Genomic DNA, 13,833 nt, shown 5'->3' with positions numbered 1-13,833 from the left:
ACTCGAGTGTGAACCACGACAAATGCAATAATGTGACAAATACGGTCCAATAATCTCAGAGAGGAAACCTTATCCATAATGTGATTGCGTGAGAACTGATTATACATATTTAGAAGACAATCTGTGAATGTGAGAACATATTTTTAAAATATAATGTTTTTCTATCCTTTGTGCTCGTTTGTTTTCCTATAATGTGCCTGTTTAAAAAAAGTATACAGTATAAGTTACACTAAATTCAATGGAACTGACAGACAGAAAGACAGACACCTTTGCTTACCGGCCACTTTATCGTTTGAAACTACAACTCCCAGCAGGCTACTCGCCAGCGTCCATGCGCCGCAGTCAATCAGCTGTTCAAGCAACTGCTGACTACCTCGGCACAAGGGTAGCTCGTTTGTCATATCTAAACCCAGACGAGGCAAACAAGAAATATCTTTATTTACAGAGTCCCCAAAAGGTGAACGATAAAGGTAAATTCAAACTTCATGTTAGGCAAAGAGAAAACCAGGCTGTGTGTGCATGCTGTTTTGTCGTTTTTGTGGAGGGAGGGGGAGCATGTGGATTATACAGAGGGATTTCAAGACAAGACAGCTTGATGAAATGTATATCGGGTGCCTCGATCAGCGCGATAAACAGGCAGCTGAAGGGTCAGGTTTTGCCTTGTGTGTGTGGTAAAGAGCCGGTGAGGTGAGCCACTGTACAGCCTGCTGATTGTGCTTCTTTGATGACCTTGGAATCGGGAGATCCTGGAGGAGAAAACACGGATTAACTGGTGGGGTGGGTGAGAGTGTATGTGTAACGAATGCTGTTGCGATTAAACATGAAATTCTTACTTGTGTTGCTGTCATTATAGCACTGAAATTATCTGTTATGTCAGTCTAGAGACTACTATTGAAAGGCCTGTGTGTAGGTTGTATGTTAGCTCTCTGGAGACAGTTTCCGATCAACAGACCAGATGAGTCTGACAATGATTTGACACCAAAGTGTCATATCTCATAGTTGTGCCTTTTGCTCCAGCTGGCAGAATATATACTCAGCTGCTTAATTTCGTTTCCCTGATCAGAGTATCTTGCTGTGTTTGACATTTCTGCTTGCCCTGCCTGCTCATTGTTGAGATTACCAGGCGTGTTTGGCACTTAATGTAATTCTAAATGTAAATTTGCTGACGGGATAATAGTGCAGGTCGTGTATGTTAATTGGGCTTTTCCAAGGCATTGTCTCCAAATGCAAAGAGGGGATGGTTTTGCATGAAAGGTAAAGCCTCTTACTTTAGACAGAGTAGACTTTCAGTTAAATTCCAGCCCTAATTTAAAAGTTATTGACTGCAAATGCAAGGTACATATTGTACTATGTAAATGCCAACCCGTGGCTGTGTCAATGCGGACCTCGGGCAGAGTCTCTCTTTGCGCTCTATTAAATCCCTTCTAGGAGTCTAAAGCAGAAGCTATTATTTCTTTATGATCGAATTTGCTCAGTAAACTTCGTCGTCTTTATTAAATTATTGTATATCCACTTTGTTTTTTATTCTAGGGACATTTTATTTTTTATGACAACCGATTCAATTGGTTCAGGTGCGTCACCTAATTTCTGATGCGTAAAAAAGACCGTGTGCGTCTTTTTGGATGTTATTTAAAAATAAATTAAAAATAAAAACCCTCTGTGGTCGTGTGTGTGTGTGTGTGTAGGTCAAGGTAGAAGTGGCTTTAACCTTGCTGAAGGACAGCTGTATTTACTGACGTATGTAAATGAATATAGGGGAGGTCCTTGGGCAAAAACACGCACACAGGCACACACACTGAATCAGTTTCACGTTGCAGCTCCGGAGTTCCTGTGTGGAAGGGAAAAACGAGACGTGGCGAAATCTGGTGAATATCTGCTGCCATACTATGCTCCGTGTATAATTTGCGGGATTTCTGAATCATTCTGGTCTTGGGAAGTGGGGCTTTTCCCTCGTCCTCGTCTTCTTCTCCTTCTTCTTCTTTTCGTCTAAATGGGTGATCACGCATTCGCTTTGCAGCTGGCTGGTCCCTCTAACATCATATCCTTCTCGGAGTTGTCCCAGTTCATCAGATTCTACAGAAGCCCGGCAAGCCCGGTGCATGAGCTCCTGAGTTACAACAATAATAATAATAACTCCTCGTATCTTTTTCCCCCTGTTGCAGCTCAGCAAACCATGCAGGATGATTTACTGATGGACAAAAACAAAGCCCAGCCTCACCATCAGCAAGATCCGACACAAGCAGACCCTCCTCCCTCCACACCGACCCCGTCATCGGAGCCCGCTTCTTCTTCATCCGAGTCGGAGAGTCCGTCGACCGGGAACAACCAAGCGGCTTCAGCGCTGAGCAGCGGCAGCAAGGACAAAGCGCCGATGGAGTCGCCGATCCTACCCGGCTTGAGCTTCCACCACCAGCCGCAGGAGACCGGCGGCCCCCTTTCCTCCCCTCCGTCATCGTTTGGGAGCACTTGGTCCACTGGAACCACAAATGCCGTGGACGATAGCTTTTTCCAGGGAATACCCTCGGTGAACGGGACGATGCTTTTCCAGAACTTCCCCCACCACGTCAACCCGGTATTCGGGGGTAATTTCTCTCCGCAGATCGGTCTGGCTCCCCAGTCGCAACAGCATCAGCAGCAAGCCCAGCAGCAGCAGCAGCCCCAGCAGAGGAGATCCCCCGTCAGCCCCAACCAAGGGCCGTTCCCACAGAGAAACGCTTATCAAACCATCATGAATAACAGCAAGGGGACCTCATCGTCGTCTTCTCCTTCGTCGTCCGCTTGGAATAATCACCAAAACGCGGCGTGGAGCACAGCCTCGAACCCCTGGAGCGGGCTGCAGCCAGGCAGGGACCCACGCAGAGCGGTGGGTGTCGGGGTAGGGGTCGGGGTTGGAGTTGGTGTCGGAGTGCCGTCACCCCTGAACCCAATCTCCCCAATGAAAAAGCCCTATAGCAGCAATGTTATAGCACCCCCAAAATTCCCACGACCCGGTCCACTCGGCCCCAAACCCTGGATGGAGGACGGCGCATTCAGGACTGACAACAGCAACAGCATACTGCCTTTCCAGGTAAACACTTCCCCTGGTGTAAGAGAAGGCCCAGTATAGGCCCAGGCTTTATGTTTCAGTCTGATTGCTCTCCCTGGCACTATAAGTGCCATGTGAGGGTCTATTTATATATATAAATATATGTCTATGTAAATAAGCCACCAGTGCCTGAGATAGAACTACAGAAAAGTTAGAGCACCCTGAGCTCAGCAGCACCACGAAGTCCTTACAGGTCTATATATCAGCGTACGTGAATGTTTTTTAGTTATTCAAATTACTTCCCCACATGCATCATAAACGTGGTCAAATGTCTGTGGGTTTTGTTGTTGTTGTTGTTGTTGTTGGTTTTTAAAAAAAAAACTGACTCCGATATCAATTTCAATGTTTACGTTAAATGCGGACAGTTTCTAAGCAGCGACTTAATGCGGTTTACTTGAAAGTCGGGTTTTGCCGGTAGCTGTCAGCGTTATGTGGCTTGTATGTGCCGGGAGATTGTGTTTGTTTAGGTCGATTCACAGTCAAATACAACAGTGACCTTTAAGTATTAATCACGGATTGTTTATGCAGTCGAAAAGAAACATGCCAAATCAGTGCTAGAAATAGACACGATTCATTGGACTTAATAGTTAATTTTCCTGCGCCAGCTCACGCTCAGTGGGGTTTAAAGGACCCACGATGCATTCAAGTGCTCCTCGTTACCCTCTATATTCGCATATTTACGGCAGCGCTATAGACTTTCAGTGCGGCGGGGTCGTGTCCGCTTGATCACTGAATAAGTGACGTGTTGTGTTTAAGTCAGTAAATAATATGTCGTAACTAATGCTGGCAACTGAAGGCTGCATTATGTTTGAGAAAATATGTATCAGTACCGTCTTCGTTATCATGTAAGCTTTCGTCATTATTGCAAACATTTTTCACAGTACTTGAAAGTAACATACAAGGATTTGATTGGCCTGTGATGGAAAAGTAGGCGGTATGAAAATGACTCACAGGTCCAACCCGGAAGATAGCAAGAGTGTTATTCAGGGTCAAAAAATCCGCACGGGCGGGGTAAACAAATGAATTAGTTCTTATGTTAAGACAGAAAACTGTCAGTAATTGTTATTTTAAAAAGTCCAAATACAACGTACTACTACTACTTGAGGCTGTAGATTAATACCACCAGCATCAGCCACAGTAACGGTAACAGATAAACGGGTAAAGGTATCAGGGGCATAAACACCCACATAAAGACTGTATATCTGGCTTTAAAGTGAAATGTTCCGCACTGGCATGTTAGCGGTGTTATTTCCCGTCGCTTGGCCCATACTTAAGATTGTATGTGTGAAAACTAGAGAGCAGGGTCTCTTTGAGCCGTCCTTCATTAACTTGTCTGTTGGAAGAAGAGACATTGCCAAATACTGCATTACCTTCTCAAATGGGTAATCACGTGTCTGCCTTGTTTGTTCTTTTCCAAGTAAGCCAACTTAAAATGTGATCAGATATTGTCTGTAAGGACCCTACAGCTCCCAGGCCTCTGGTAGAGGACCCGAGCTTGAAGGACCCAAGCTCAATTTGTGTATATATATTACATTGTTTTGGCTTAAGCTGCATCAATATAACTGTAACTGGACTCACTGTGCATATTTCCCAGTCATCCAATTTCTATATTACACTTCTACGACTCACATCTTTCATAAAATGTGGGATATTTGGAGATTCTCACAGACCGTACACAAGAGTTAGCTTAACAGGAGGTCTATACATCCTCAATCACGTAACCAATTTGTACTGAAGCTGTTTAAAATAAACAAAAAACACCTACCTGGTTAGGTTTAACATACGATCATGGTTTGGATAGGAGACAGTTTCAGTAATGTTAACCATGTATTATAAAACCTGCAAACTCCTGTATGTAAATACCAGAGCAATTAATACAGTGTGACAACTATGCCGGAGTTTGCACACTTGTATAAATTGTGTGTCTGGTAATGATGCAGATGGTGCACGCTAAGGAGTCGTGAAACATTAATTCATTACACCCTAGTTTTTAAATCCAGGCAAGGATATTAAACACGGGAAAAGACAGATAAACGCCGGAAACTACCGGTACTACAGTCCGGCCTGTGATCAAATAAATAACATGCCTAATTATGAGCAGCAAACATTTATTTGGTCTCTGTTATAGGGTTACAAAAGATTTGAAATTTTACTCAAGTTGCAACTTGCCAATAAGCTCAAAGACACAAAGTCGTGAGTCATGAGTATTTGCACATTATGACCGCTTATTTCAGATAAGTAGCCGCAGATGCATGTGACCTGAGTGGTACATGCAGATGAACAGAGAGGACAGATGAAATGTGACTCGACACGGGGTGAAATTCCAGCCGGCTTGAAATGTATAGGCCTTTCAGGAGATAGTGATTGTGTTTGTCAGTCCGACTCTTTAGACTTTTTTTACTCGGTTCCCTTGACCGAGAGCCTCTGCCCGAGCTCTCTTGACTTGGCTGGATTACAGCTGGACTTATCACCAGGGGACAAGGTCAGGGGGCCACATGTCACGCTGTATGGAGTGGTCTGTTTACTGAAGTGAAACTCAGGCAGACCGCAGAGATGAAGTACAGCAGCCTTGTGCTTTCATGTGGTGCCAGATGAATAATTAGGGTAGTGACTTATATACAGTCAGCTGATTCTAGTTCGTTTTTTGTTATATTATGTATTGTGATATCTGGTCATTATGATCAAGGTTTCTCTTCAGGAAACAAAACAAAAAATGTTTACAACTCACAGCTCCTGTGGCAGTGACTTTTATTGTACCAGTAATGTTGTTGTTTTTAAGCTATTTTAAGAATTTCTTAGTCAGACAGGCTCATTGCTCTTTCGTGTGTTTTGTTCACACTTAGCTGTTTGGCAATAACGCCATAATTGGAGAGGAGTTATCACCAGGATGCAAGGTCAGAATGCCACATGTCGACTGGCCTGTTTACCGAAGTGAAACTCAGGGAAATTGCTGCATGAGCAGCAGGCAGGGTACACACCCTGTGGTAACCACGCGGACAGCTGGTGACAGGTGTGCTTGCTGTCATAGTTTAGCTCTCCCTCGGTATTACTCACATGCTCCCGATGTAGCGCAGGCTGAAGGTTCAGTCACGTGTGCGCCTGACACTGGCTGCTGCTCGGAAGGCAGAAGAATGTGTGGAATTCACTTTAATATGTCAGTGTGAACCCTGACACACACATTCACATGATCTTCCAGGGCGATACCCTGGCCTTCTGTGATTGTAATCACATACAGATTCAGAAGGGTGTTAGTAGACAGACGGACAGGTGGACTCTTGTATTCAAATGCATCTAAAAAGGTATAGCTGGCATGGAGTTTTCCTTTTTTTTTTCCCCCATGGCAGCTTGAGCCAGATAAAAGGTTCATGCCGTTTGTTAACTGACAACTCCAAGGCCTCCACCCTAGGAACTTTCCTCCGGGATTAAGAACCTTTAAAGCAACTTTGTGCTTCGACCAAAAGGACTAGGGTCTAAATTTCTGGGGGAAATCAAAGTATCTTCTCAAAACTTCATTCTTTTGAGTAATCAAGCATTTTGATAGATCGGTATTTGCTTGATTTTATTTTATTCTGTCTTAAATTCAACAATCAAATCAAAAGAATTGTAGAACAAACCGCACAACAGATTAATTTATGATGGGGTATAGCTGTGCGCACACATGGCATGTAAAAACAAGTGTTCCCTTTTCATATGCCAGACAGACTTGTGAAAGAATGGCTCATCCTAAAAGACTCATCGAATTTTGAGCAGCATGGTGTAACAGGATGCCATGACTGCAACAAGTCAGTTCTTGATATTTCTTCCCTGCTTGACATTCTGTGATCGTCTGTAAGTGGTGTTATTGTAAAGTGGAAGCATTTAGGAACCACAGCAGCTCAGCCACGAAGTGTCTGACCACGTAAAGTTACAGAGTGGGGTCACCGAGTGCTGCGGCGCACAGTGCATTAAAGTCGCCAACGCTCTGCTGACTCAATAACTGCAGAGCTCCAAACCACCCCTGTCAATAACATCAGCACAAAAACTGCACTGGGAGCTTCATGGTATTGGTTTCCACAGCCAAGCAGCGCCTACAGGTGTAATGTGTACACTTCACTTTAGTTTTGTCTATTATAGTGCGTGTGTGTGTGTGTGTGTGTGTATACTTGTATACAGTATACTTACAGTGTACTATGGAAGCCCGTTTCCGCCACTAAAAAAAAAAAAAAAGGATCCATAACTCAAAATTTCGAGTTGTTTTCTCGAAATTTCGAGTTGTTTTCTCGAAATTTCGAGTTATTATCTCGAAATTTCGAGTTATTTTCTCGAAATTTCGAGTTATTTTCTCGAAATTTTGAGAAAAGCAACTCGAAATTTCGAGTTAGCGCTGCCAATCAGTAATCTACGTGAATGACGTCATTTCCATGTTACCCGGAAGCTGAAGCCCTCAGCTACAAATGCTACAGCTAAGCTACCGGTATTACATCCAGTCGTGAATGCACAGATTGCTGAGTGTTTTCAGCCTGGCTTCACAAATGATGAAATCCCTGTGTTATTAGCTGAATCACATGGTGTTACTATCAGCAAACATACTTTAATTTGTTGGGATCCGTTTTTGAGTGCGCGGTCCTGCGCCATATGCTTCCGGGTAACAAGAAAGCGACCTCATTCACGTATATTTTTGATTGGCAGAGCTAACTCGAAATTTTGAGAAAAGTAACTCGAAATTTCGAGTTATATTTCTCGAAATTTCGAGATAATAACTCGAAATTTCGAGAAAATAACTCGAAATTTCGAGTTATGGATACTAGCTTTTTTTTTTTTTTTTAGTGGCGGAAACGGGCTTCCATAGTGTACTAAGTATATATACACAGTAAAGTTTTGCTGAAAAGGGGGAGTATTTGAGTCATTGTTTAACTTTCCAGTAGTGTATTGCATAAACTAGAAAGCTGCTTATCATGATGACATCATGACTCAGCAGATCCACTTGCATAAATGTGATGCTACTCTGCTGCATGTGCTGCAGACATTTAGTTCATGAATTTATTGTGCCTATGTAAAATATGTTGCTCAGTGGAAAGCACATATTGAATTTAATCATTCTCAATTCAGTATTAGGAAGGCTCATTATAATGCTGTTCAAGAGAAACAGGAGCCTGTAATTTAATCATAACTATTATGCTCTCTTGTTACCTTTGGGACTTTTCTCATCGATCGCTTTCTTGCGCTATAGAGAAGACGTTGTGAAGGTCACAATAATGCATAACTTATAAAAAATATATTAATGATAAATCTGCCAGCCCTCTACCTTATGAGCACCCTTCATTTATTACAAACAGATACTCATGCTTGGCTTTTTTCTTATCTTGATCTCCCCGATAAATGCTCTTATGTCTTATGTGTGGATCACAAGGAAAGATGAGCTGCAGCATAGTCAAGCTAGATGAAGTCGACCCTGCTTTCCACGCTCTGGGAACTCGCATAAAGAGTTCAAGAATGAGCTCTGTCTGCGATTTATAGTGCATAATATCTCACTGTTGCGAGTTCTCCGACCTGCTACCCATCACCGCGTCCATCCATATGTGTCAGAAAGGAGGGGTGGGAGAGGAAACTAAAAGCTCAGCGTTTTAAGTGTTTACGGTTTGTACCAAGTGGGCAGATTTTTATCTGTGTGGCGCTGTCAGGTCCAGAGTGAGGGGAATAACACTTTTGAATGCTCAGCCGAATGAGCAACAATAGCTGTGGTGTGCAAACAATGTAGGCCCAGCTCAGGCGGCGGACACAGGACACAGCTGCCAAGGCCGCGCCACTCTAGCTCCGGTTGGGCGCTTTCAGGCCTTACCTTTGGCACACATGTTGTTCTCATGAATTCATTCACACCTAACAGGAATACATGCACTTCATCAGCAGGGAGCTGTTTAACCTTGAGGTGTCTGATATAGTACTAATCCGACTGTTTGGGATGTAGTAGAACGACCTGCCTTACAAGATCTGAAAGTTTGAGAGGTTTCGTGAACAGTCAGGCAGAAATGCATACCAAAGGACACACAAACAAAAGTTCTCAGTACCTCATGACAGCTGCAGCATCTAACTTTAACTACTGAGGGAGGTTTCAAAACCAGTTTTCTCAAGTGAAGCTGAGTTCCTGTCTGATTGACTTGACGAGAAGGAACAGCTTTTATAACCTTTACATAATAATCTGGGGTTCAGTTTTAGACTGCTTTAAGTCCTTGTATGCTTGATTTATTATTTAGATTTATTGGCTTCGTTAGCTTTATAAACAGAGAAACAACTTCACAGTTCTTCAGTATATGGTATCCAAAAAAGTGTCACTCTAGTATGAAAGTGAAAGGTTGAAAGTTGGATCTTATCCCAGCACCAGGTCTGAATCTGTTCACGAATGATCCTGTTTGTTGAACCAAGAGCTGAGGCAAGCGTTGACTGATTTCCTAATTGGTTGTGAAAGTGAAAAAGACTAGAAGATGTGCATGTGTCACCTTGTGCAAACAAGCAATAGACTATTAAAATGAAGGAACATCTCAACAACACGATAGTGACATTTTATTTTTCTACACTGGAAACCATAGGCTGAAAACAGTAAATGTGAAATACTAAAATGCTTTCAGGATAGCCCAGCAACTGACTCATAGATCATTGCTTAGTATCACCTGTTTACTGGCATCTCCAGGGCCTACTTCACCTACTTAAATTCAAGTCTGGATCCCTTATTTCCATTAGTCCTGTGACTCAGAAGACACGCTGCATTTGAATGGGGAAAGCAAGAATGTTCTTTCTTTTTAACACACAAAAAAAGGGAGTTGCCGACAGATGCAAGTCGTTGCTAGCGATCTGCCCTTGAGCAGGGTACCTAACCAGAAATTCAACAGCTAAACATGCCAGTTAAAGTTTGCCACGTTTTGAAGAAGGTAAAGCAGATCACGACTGGAATGCAGGGCTGTTCCCACAATGATGACGAGGCAGAAATAGAAATAAATGAATATATATATATTATTCTAAATAACTATCTGCAAGATCTAAATCTTCTCTACATTTTAAAAATTGTCACCTCAAATCATAGTTTTTTGTTTTGTTCTTTTTTTTCAGGTTTATAATTTTACTGTCTTATCATTTTCAAATGTGTGTTAAACAGGTAGTAGAGTACCGGTTCTGCTCCCATTGTAGCATTACAGGATACTTTCCCATCTTTGTTTTGCGTGCGATCTACTGTGATGACTCTAATGTGAACGCTCTTCCTGTTTTGCTGTGTTGCAGGACCGGAATCGGCCCTTTGATGCTTTTAGCTTGCACTCTTTGGAGAATTCCTTAATGGATATGATAAGGACTGACCATGACAAAGGTAAACCACACCCTGCCGGTGGCCCACCAATGACTATCGCTGATATTATATGGAGGAATCATTTTGCAGGTTAGGAATATTCATACGTCCATGCTTGCAGTTTTTAGGTTGCTTAATTTTTTTTTTTAATTTTAATTTTTGCGCTTGGGCATATGTCATCTCTGGATACATCTGTTTTTCATTTGCTCTATTTGCCGATCTCTTAACCAATCCAGTATGAATCATTACACTCTGTTTAAAATTAAAGTGAATCTGAATCATTATGAACCTTACCTGCAAAACCTCACATATGTTTTGTGTGTCTGTGTGTGCACTCTAAACCAGAGGTGAACCTAGTGGTCCTTTGTACAAATGTTTTGTTGTTTTCTTTTACTTCCTCTTTTTGTCTTTGTTGCCTCCTGTATATGGTGATAACAATCAATGGATAAAGAGATAATGTCACAAGACTCGTATTTTGTTTGGTAAACGTGTTGCGCAATTGAGTGTATTTGTGGTTAATGTTTTATTTGCCTGTAATTTTGGACTTACATGTGTCATAGATGATATAGAGACATAGCATATCAGATGATTTGAAACACAACACAAAGATGAATTTAGACTAACATGTATTTTTTAAAAAAATACAATTGCATTTCTCAAAAGTGTTGTCAGATTGTGAAATCAAGGTTAAAAATTCCTCTTCGTAGAATTCTTGGGCCGTGTGGTGTATGTCAGGTCTTCTGAGTCAATATTTTTGTAGCACCAGTCACGTGTCAATTGTAAAAACTCCTGTTTCCCAGATGGGGCCCTGTCAGGTTGGGTGTAGGTTTTTTTTATACCCTCTCTGTCCTCCTATCTTAACAATGGAAAGGTTGGTGGGAGGGGTACATAATGAGCGGAGAATGTCATTTTCCCATGCATAAAGTCTGTTTTCCTAATCTTGTGCTGAGCGAGCATTGTTGCGCGCTCATCACATCCCCGGCTTAACTTCACTGGAAAGGTGTCGTAATGTCCTGCAGGGCTTCTCTTGGGATTGTTTGTGAAAGCACAACGGACACGTAGGAGATATGAGCAAAGTAGGGCGGGTGGATCGTGAAAATGGGTGTGTGTGTTCCTGATTCTCTCCTGGCTTGTTTACCCCTCACTTTGTCATGTAGACAGCACGGGGCTGTAGTAAACTGCGGTGCCAACCACAGAGCAGCTCCACCCTGCTAGCGTACCTTCTCACTGTTTGAAAAGGGCCCTGTGCCCCGGCCCTGTCTGCTGAATAATCTGTTGCTGGTGCTTTTTTTTTTTTCTGGCTCAGAAGGTATTTTAACTCTAATTATCTGACCCGTGTAATCCTAGATTGAAATCTTCCTGACAATGCTGAATTAGTATTGAGGTAACACTAATACAACCACATTATGTAAAGAAACCTTTTTGCAATATAATGTGTTGATAATTCAGGGCCATTTAGTTGTGTAAATCTTTCAGTTGTGACATTTTCAAAAGTAATTCATTAAGAAATTCTGCGTCTGTGGTCATGTGCAGCATTTGTTGCAAGCAGAAGTGTAAGGGCCAGAGGGAACAGGGTAAGAGGCAGGATTTCCCAAATGGGTTGACGAGCAAAATTCCAGTAATTGAACTAATGTTGCAAAAATGTAACTTTGGCTCATAAATTTTGAAAGCATCACTTGGTACTTGCTCCAAATATGGGGTCATGTTTAGGTTAGCGTGACAAGTTGACAGATTGCAGTTTTGTTTTTCCTCTGTTTAAAAACCTCATGTTAGCTGATTTTCTGTTTTTGTTCTGTTTTTTGTTTGGTTTTGACTGGTTGGTTGCAAGAAAATGTATCTAGCCCAGAAATATCATTTTTAGTTAACAATGAAGTTGTAACGAAATTTTCTAAATTTTGCTACAACTTTAAGGTTTTTCATATCTTTTCTGGACACCAGCCAACAAAGATGTACTCATGTCAGACATTAGCTAGTTGTTAACTTCCCGGCTCACTTGTTAAAATCTGCATGTAATACTTTCTGTTTGGTTAGCTTGCAGAGTTTGGCTAATCTTACCAGTGTTAGCAGCAATAGCCTTGGTTTATTTTGTGTCAGCACAAAATATGTTTACACAGTTGCTTGGTTTTATTCCAATTTATTCTGACAAAGCTAACCTACACAATGTTTGTGCAATGTTTCATTCAGATTGGCCTACCTGTTAAGGAGGAAATGGGGAAATACATTTAACAGACTACTCTTCTGTCACTGACTATTAAGGGCAGCAACATTTAAACATGTAGTAGACTAGTCCTGTAGATCCTTATTGGCAAGTGGGCAAAATGTGGGCTGCCTTCCATGGCTGAAACCATACTGAATATTTTAAATACCAAACTTGGTTGTTTTCTGCTGAGTGCAATATGTGATCAAGAATAACGTTGACAAAATACCCCAACTTGACATTACCAGAAATTAAAAGCAGCTTATGCCTTGATTAAGGCTACCTAGAAAATTAGCCATGTAGGTAGAAGATCCTAACCCTGACTGTTCAGATCTGATTGGTTGATCATTTGTGAGTGGAGGAAGAAATTTTCATTTTTATATGTAACTTTCTAAATTTGTGAAAGTTTGTGTGTTTGTGCGCTGTAAACGGTGCAGTTGCTTTTTTTATTTTATTTTATTTTTTTATTAGTGTGTGGATTAAGATCATCTTTCACATTTGGGTAGTGCCAGGCTAGCATGAATGGCAATAGAAACAGGAGGTTTTGTTCCAGAGGCACTGAGGCCTGACCTGTCGAACCTGATCAAACTTTCTGACACTCAGAACGAGAGTATCTCTGAAAAACTAGAAAAAAATATCCACGACAACATTGTCATTACTTAGGAATCCACATATCTGATCAGTAAATCTTAACTGAATGTACACTTATTGTTGTTTCACAGGCAAGTTACTGCTGTAGCGACTCCAACATCTTACTTTAGGGAGACTCTTCACCAGCTGAAAGCCACCAGTCAAAACAAATTAACCCAGTAGGCTCAGTTTTGCATTCCCAACCGAATGGGTACCGCCCACATCAATCCCATCAAAGACATTTCTCACATAGTTCTCATTGTGCCTGGAATAGCTGTTTTTCCTTGAGTGTTTTATGAGTCCCTGCGCCTTCTTCTCTTTCTTAAGAAGAAAAAGTACTCAGTATTGTGATGTGTGAATCAGTGAGGTGTGAGGTGACCTCATCCACACACCCTTTAAAGACAGGGGTGGGACCACCTCATTTTGTTTCTTCTGAGCTCTTGTTTTGAGAAGTTTCTGCTTCAAAGACACGCTCCATTACAGTCAATGTTTTAAACTTTCTAAAAGCTCTTTACTCCTGGTTGAGGGGAGCAGGGCCACAGGGACATCTGAACAAACGAACCCTTTTTGCAGACACACACACACACACAGGTCAGCTGAGCTCATGTG

General features: G+C 41.9%; 1 protein-coding gene across 8 annotated transcripts in view; it reads left to right on the top strand.

Annotated features, from left to right (window-relative positions):
* Positions 1–316: 316 nt before the first annotated feature.
* cpeb3 (cytoplasmic polyadenylation element binding protein 3) overlaps positions 317–13,833 on the top strand; it is a 42,099-nt gene continuing 28,582 nt past the window's right edge. For 2 of the 8 annotated variants that reach the window (XM_040044663.1, XM_040044662.1), the window contains exons 1-3: positions 317–470; positions 2,163–3,067; positions 10,334–10,418. In XM_040044663.1, the coding sequence (XP_039900597.1) occupies positions 332–470; positions 2,163–3,067; positions 10,334–10,418 (1,129 nt within the window). In that variant the 5' untranslated portion in view covers positions 317–331. The other 6 variants (XM_040044660.1, XM_040044659.1, XM_040044666.1 and 3 more) reach the window with 5 other exon arrangements.

Source organism: Simochromis diagramma, unplaced genomic scaffold (assembly GCF_900408965.1).
Source record: "Simochromis diagramma unplaced genomic scaffold, fSimDia1.1 OVJJ01000486.1, whole genome shotgun sequence".
Classification (NCBI taxonomy): Eukaryota; Metazoa; Chordata; class Actinopteri; order Cichliformes; family Cichlidae; genus Simochromis; species Simochromis diagramma.
Note: the sequence above shows the minus strand (reverse complement) of the source record. Positions and strands in the feature narration are given on the sequence as shown.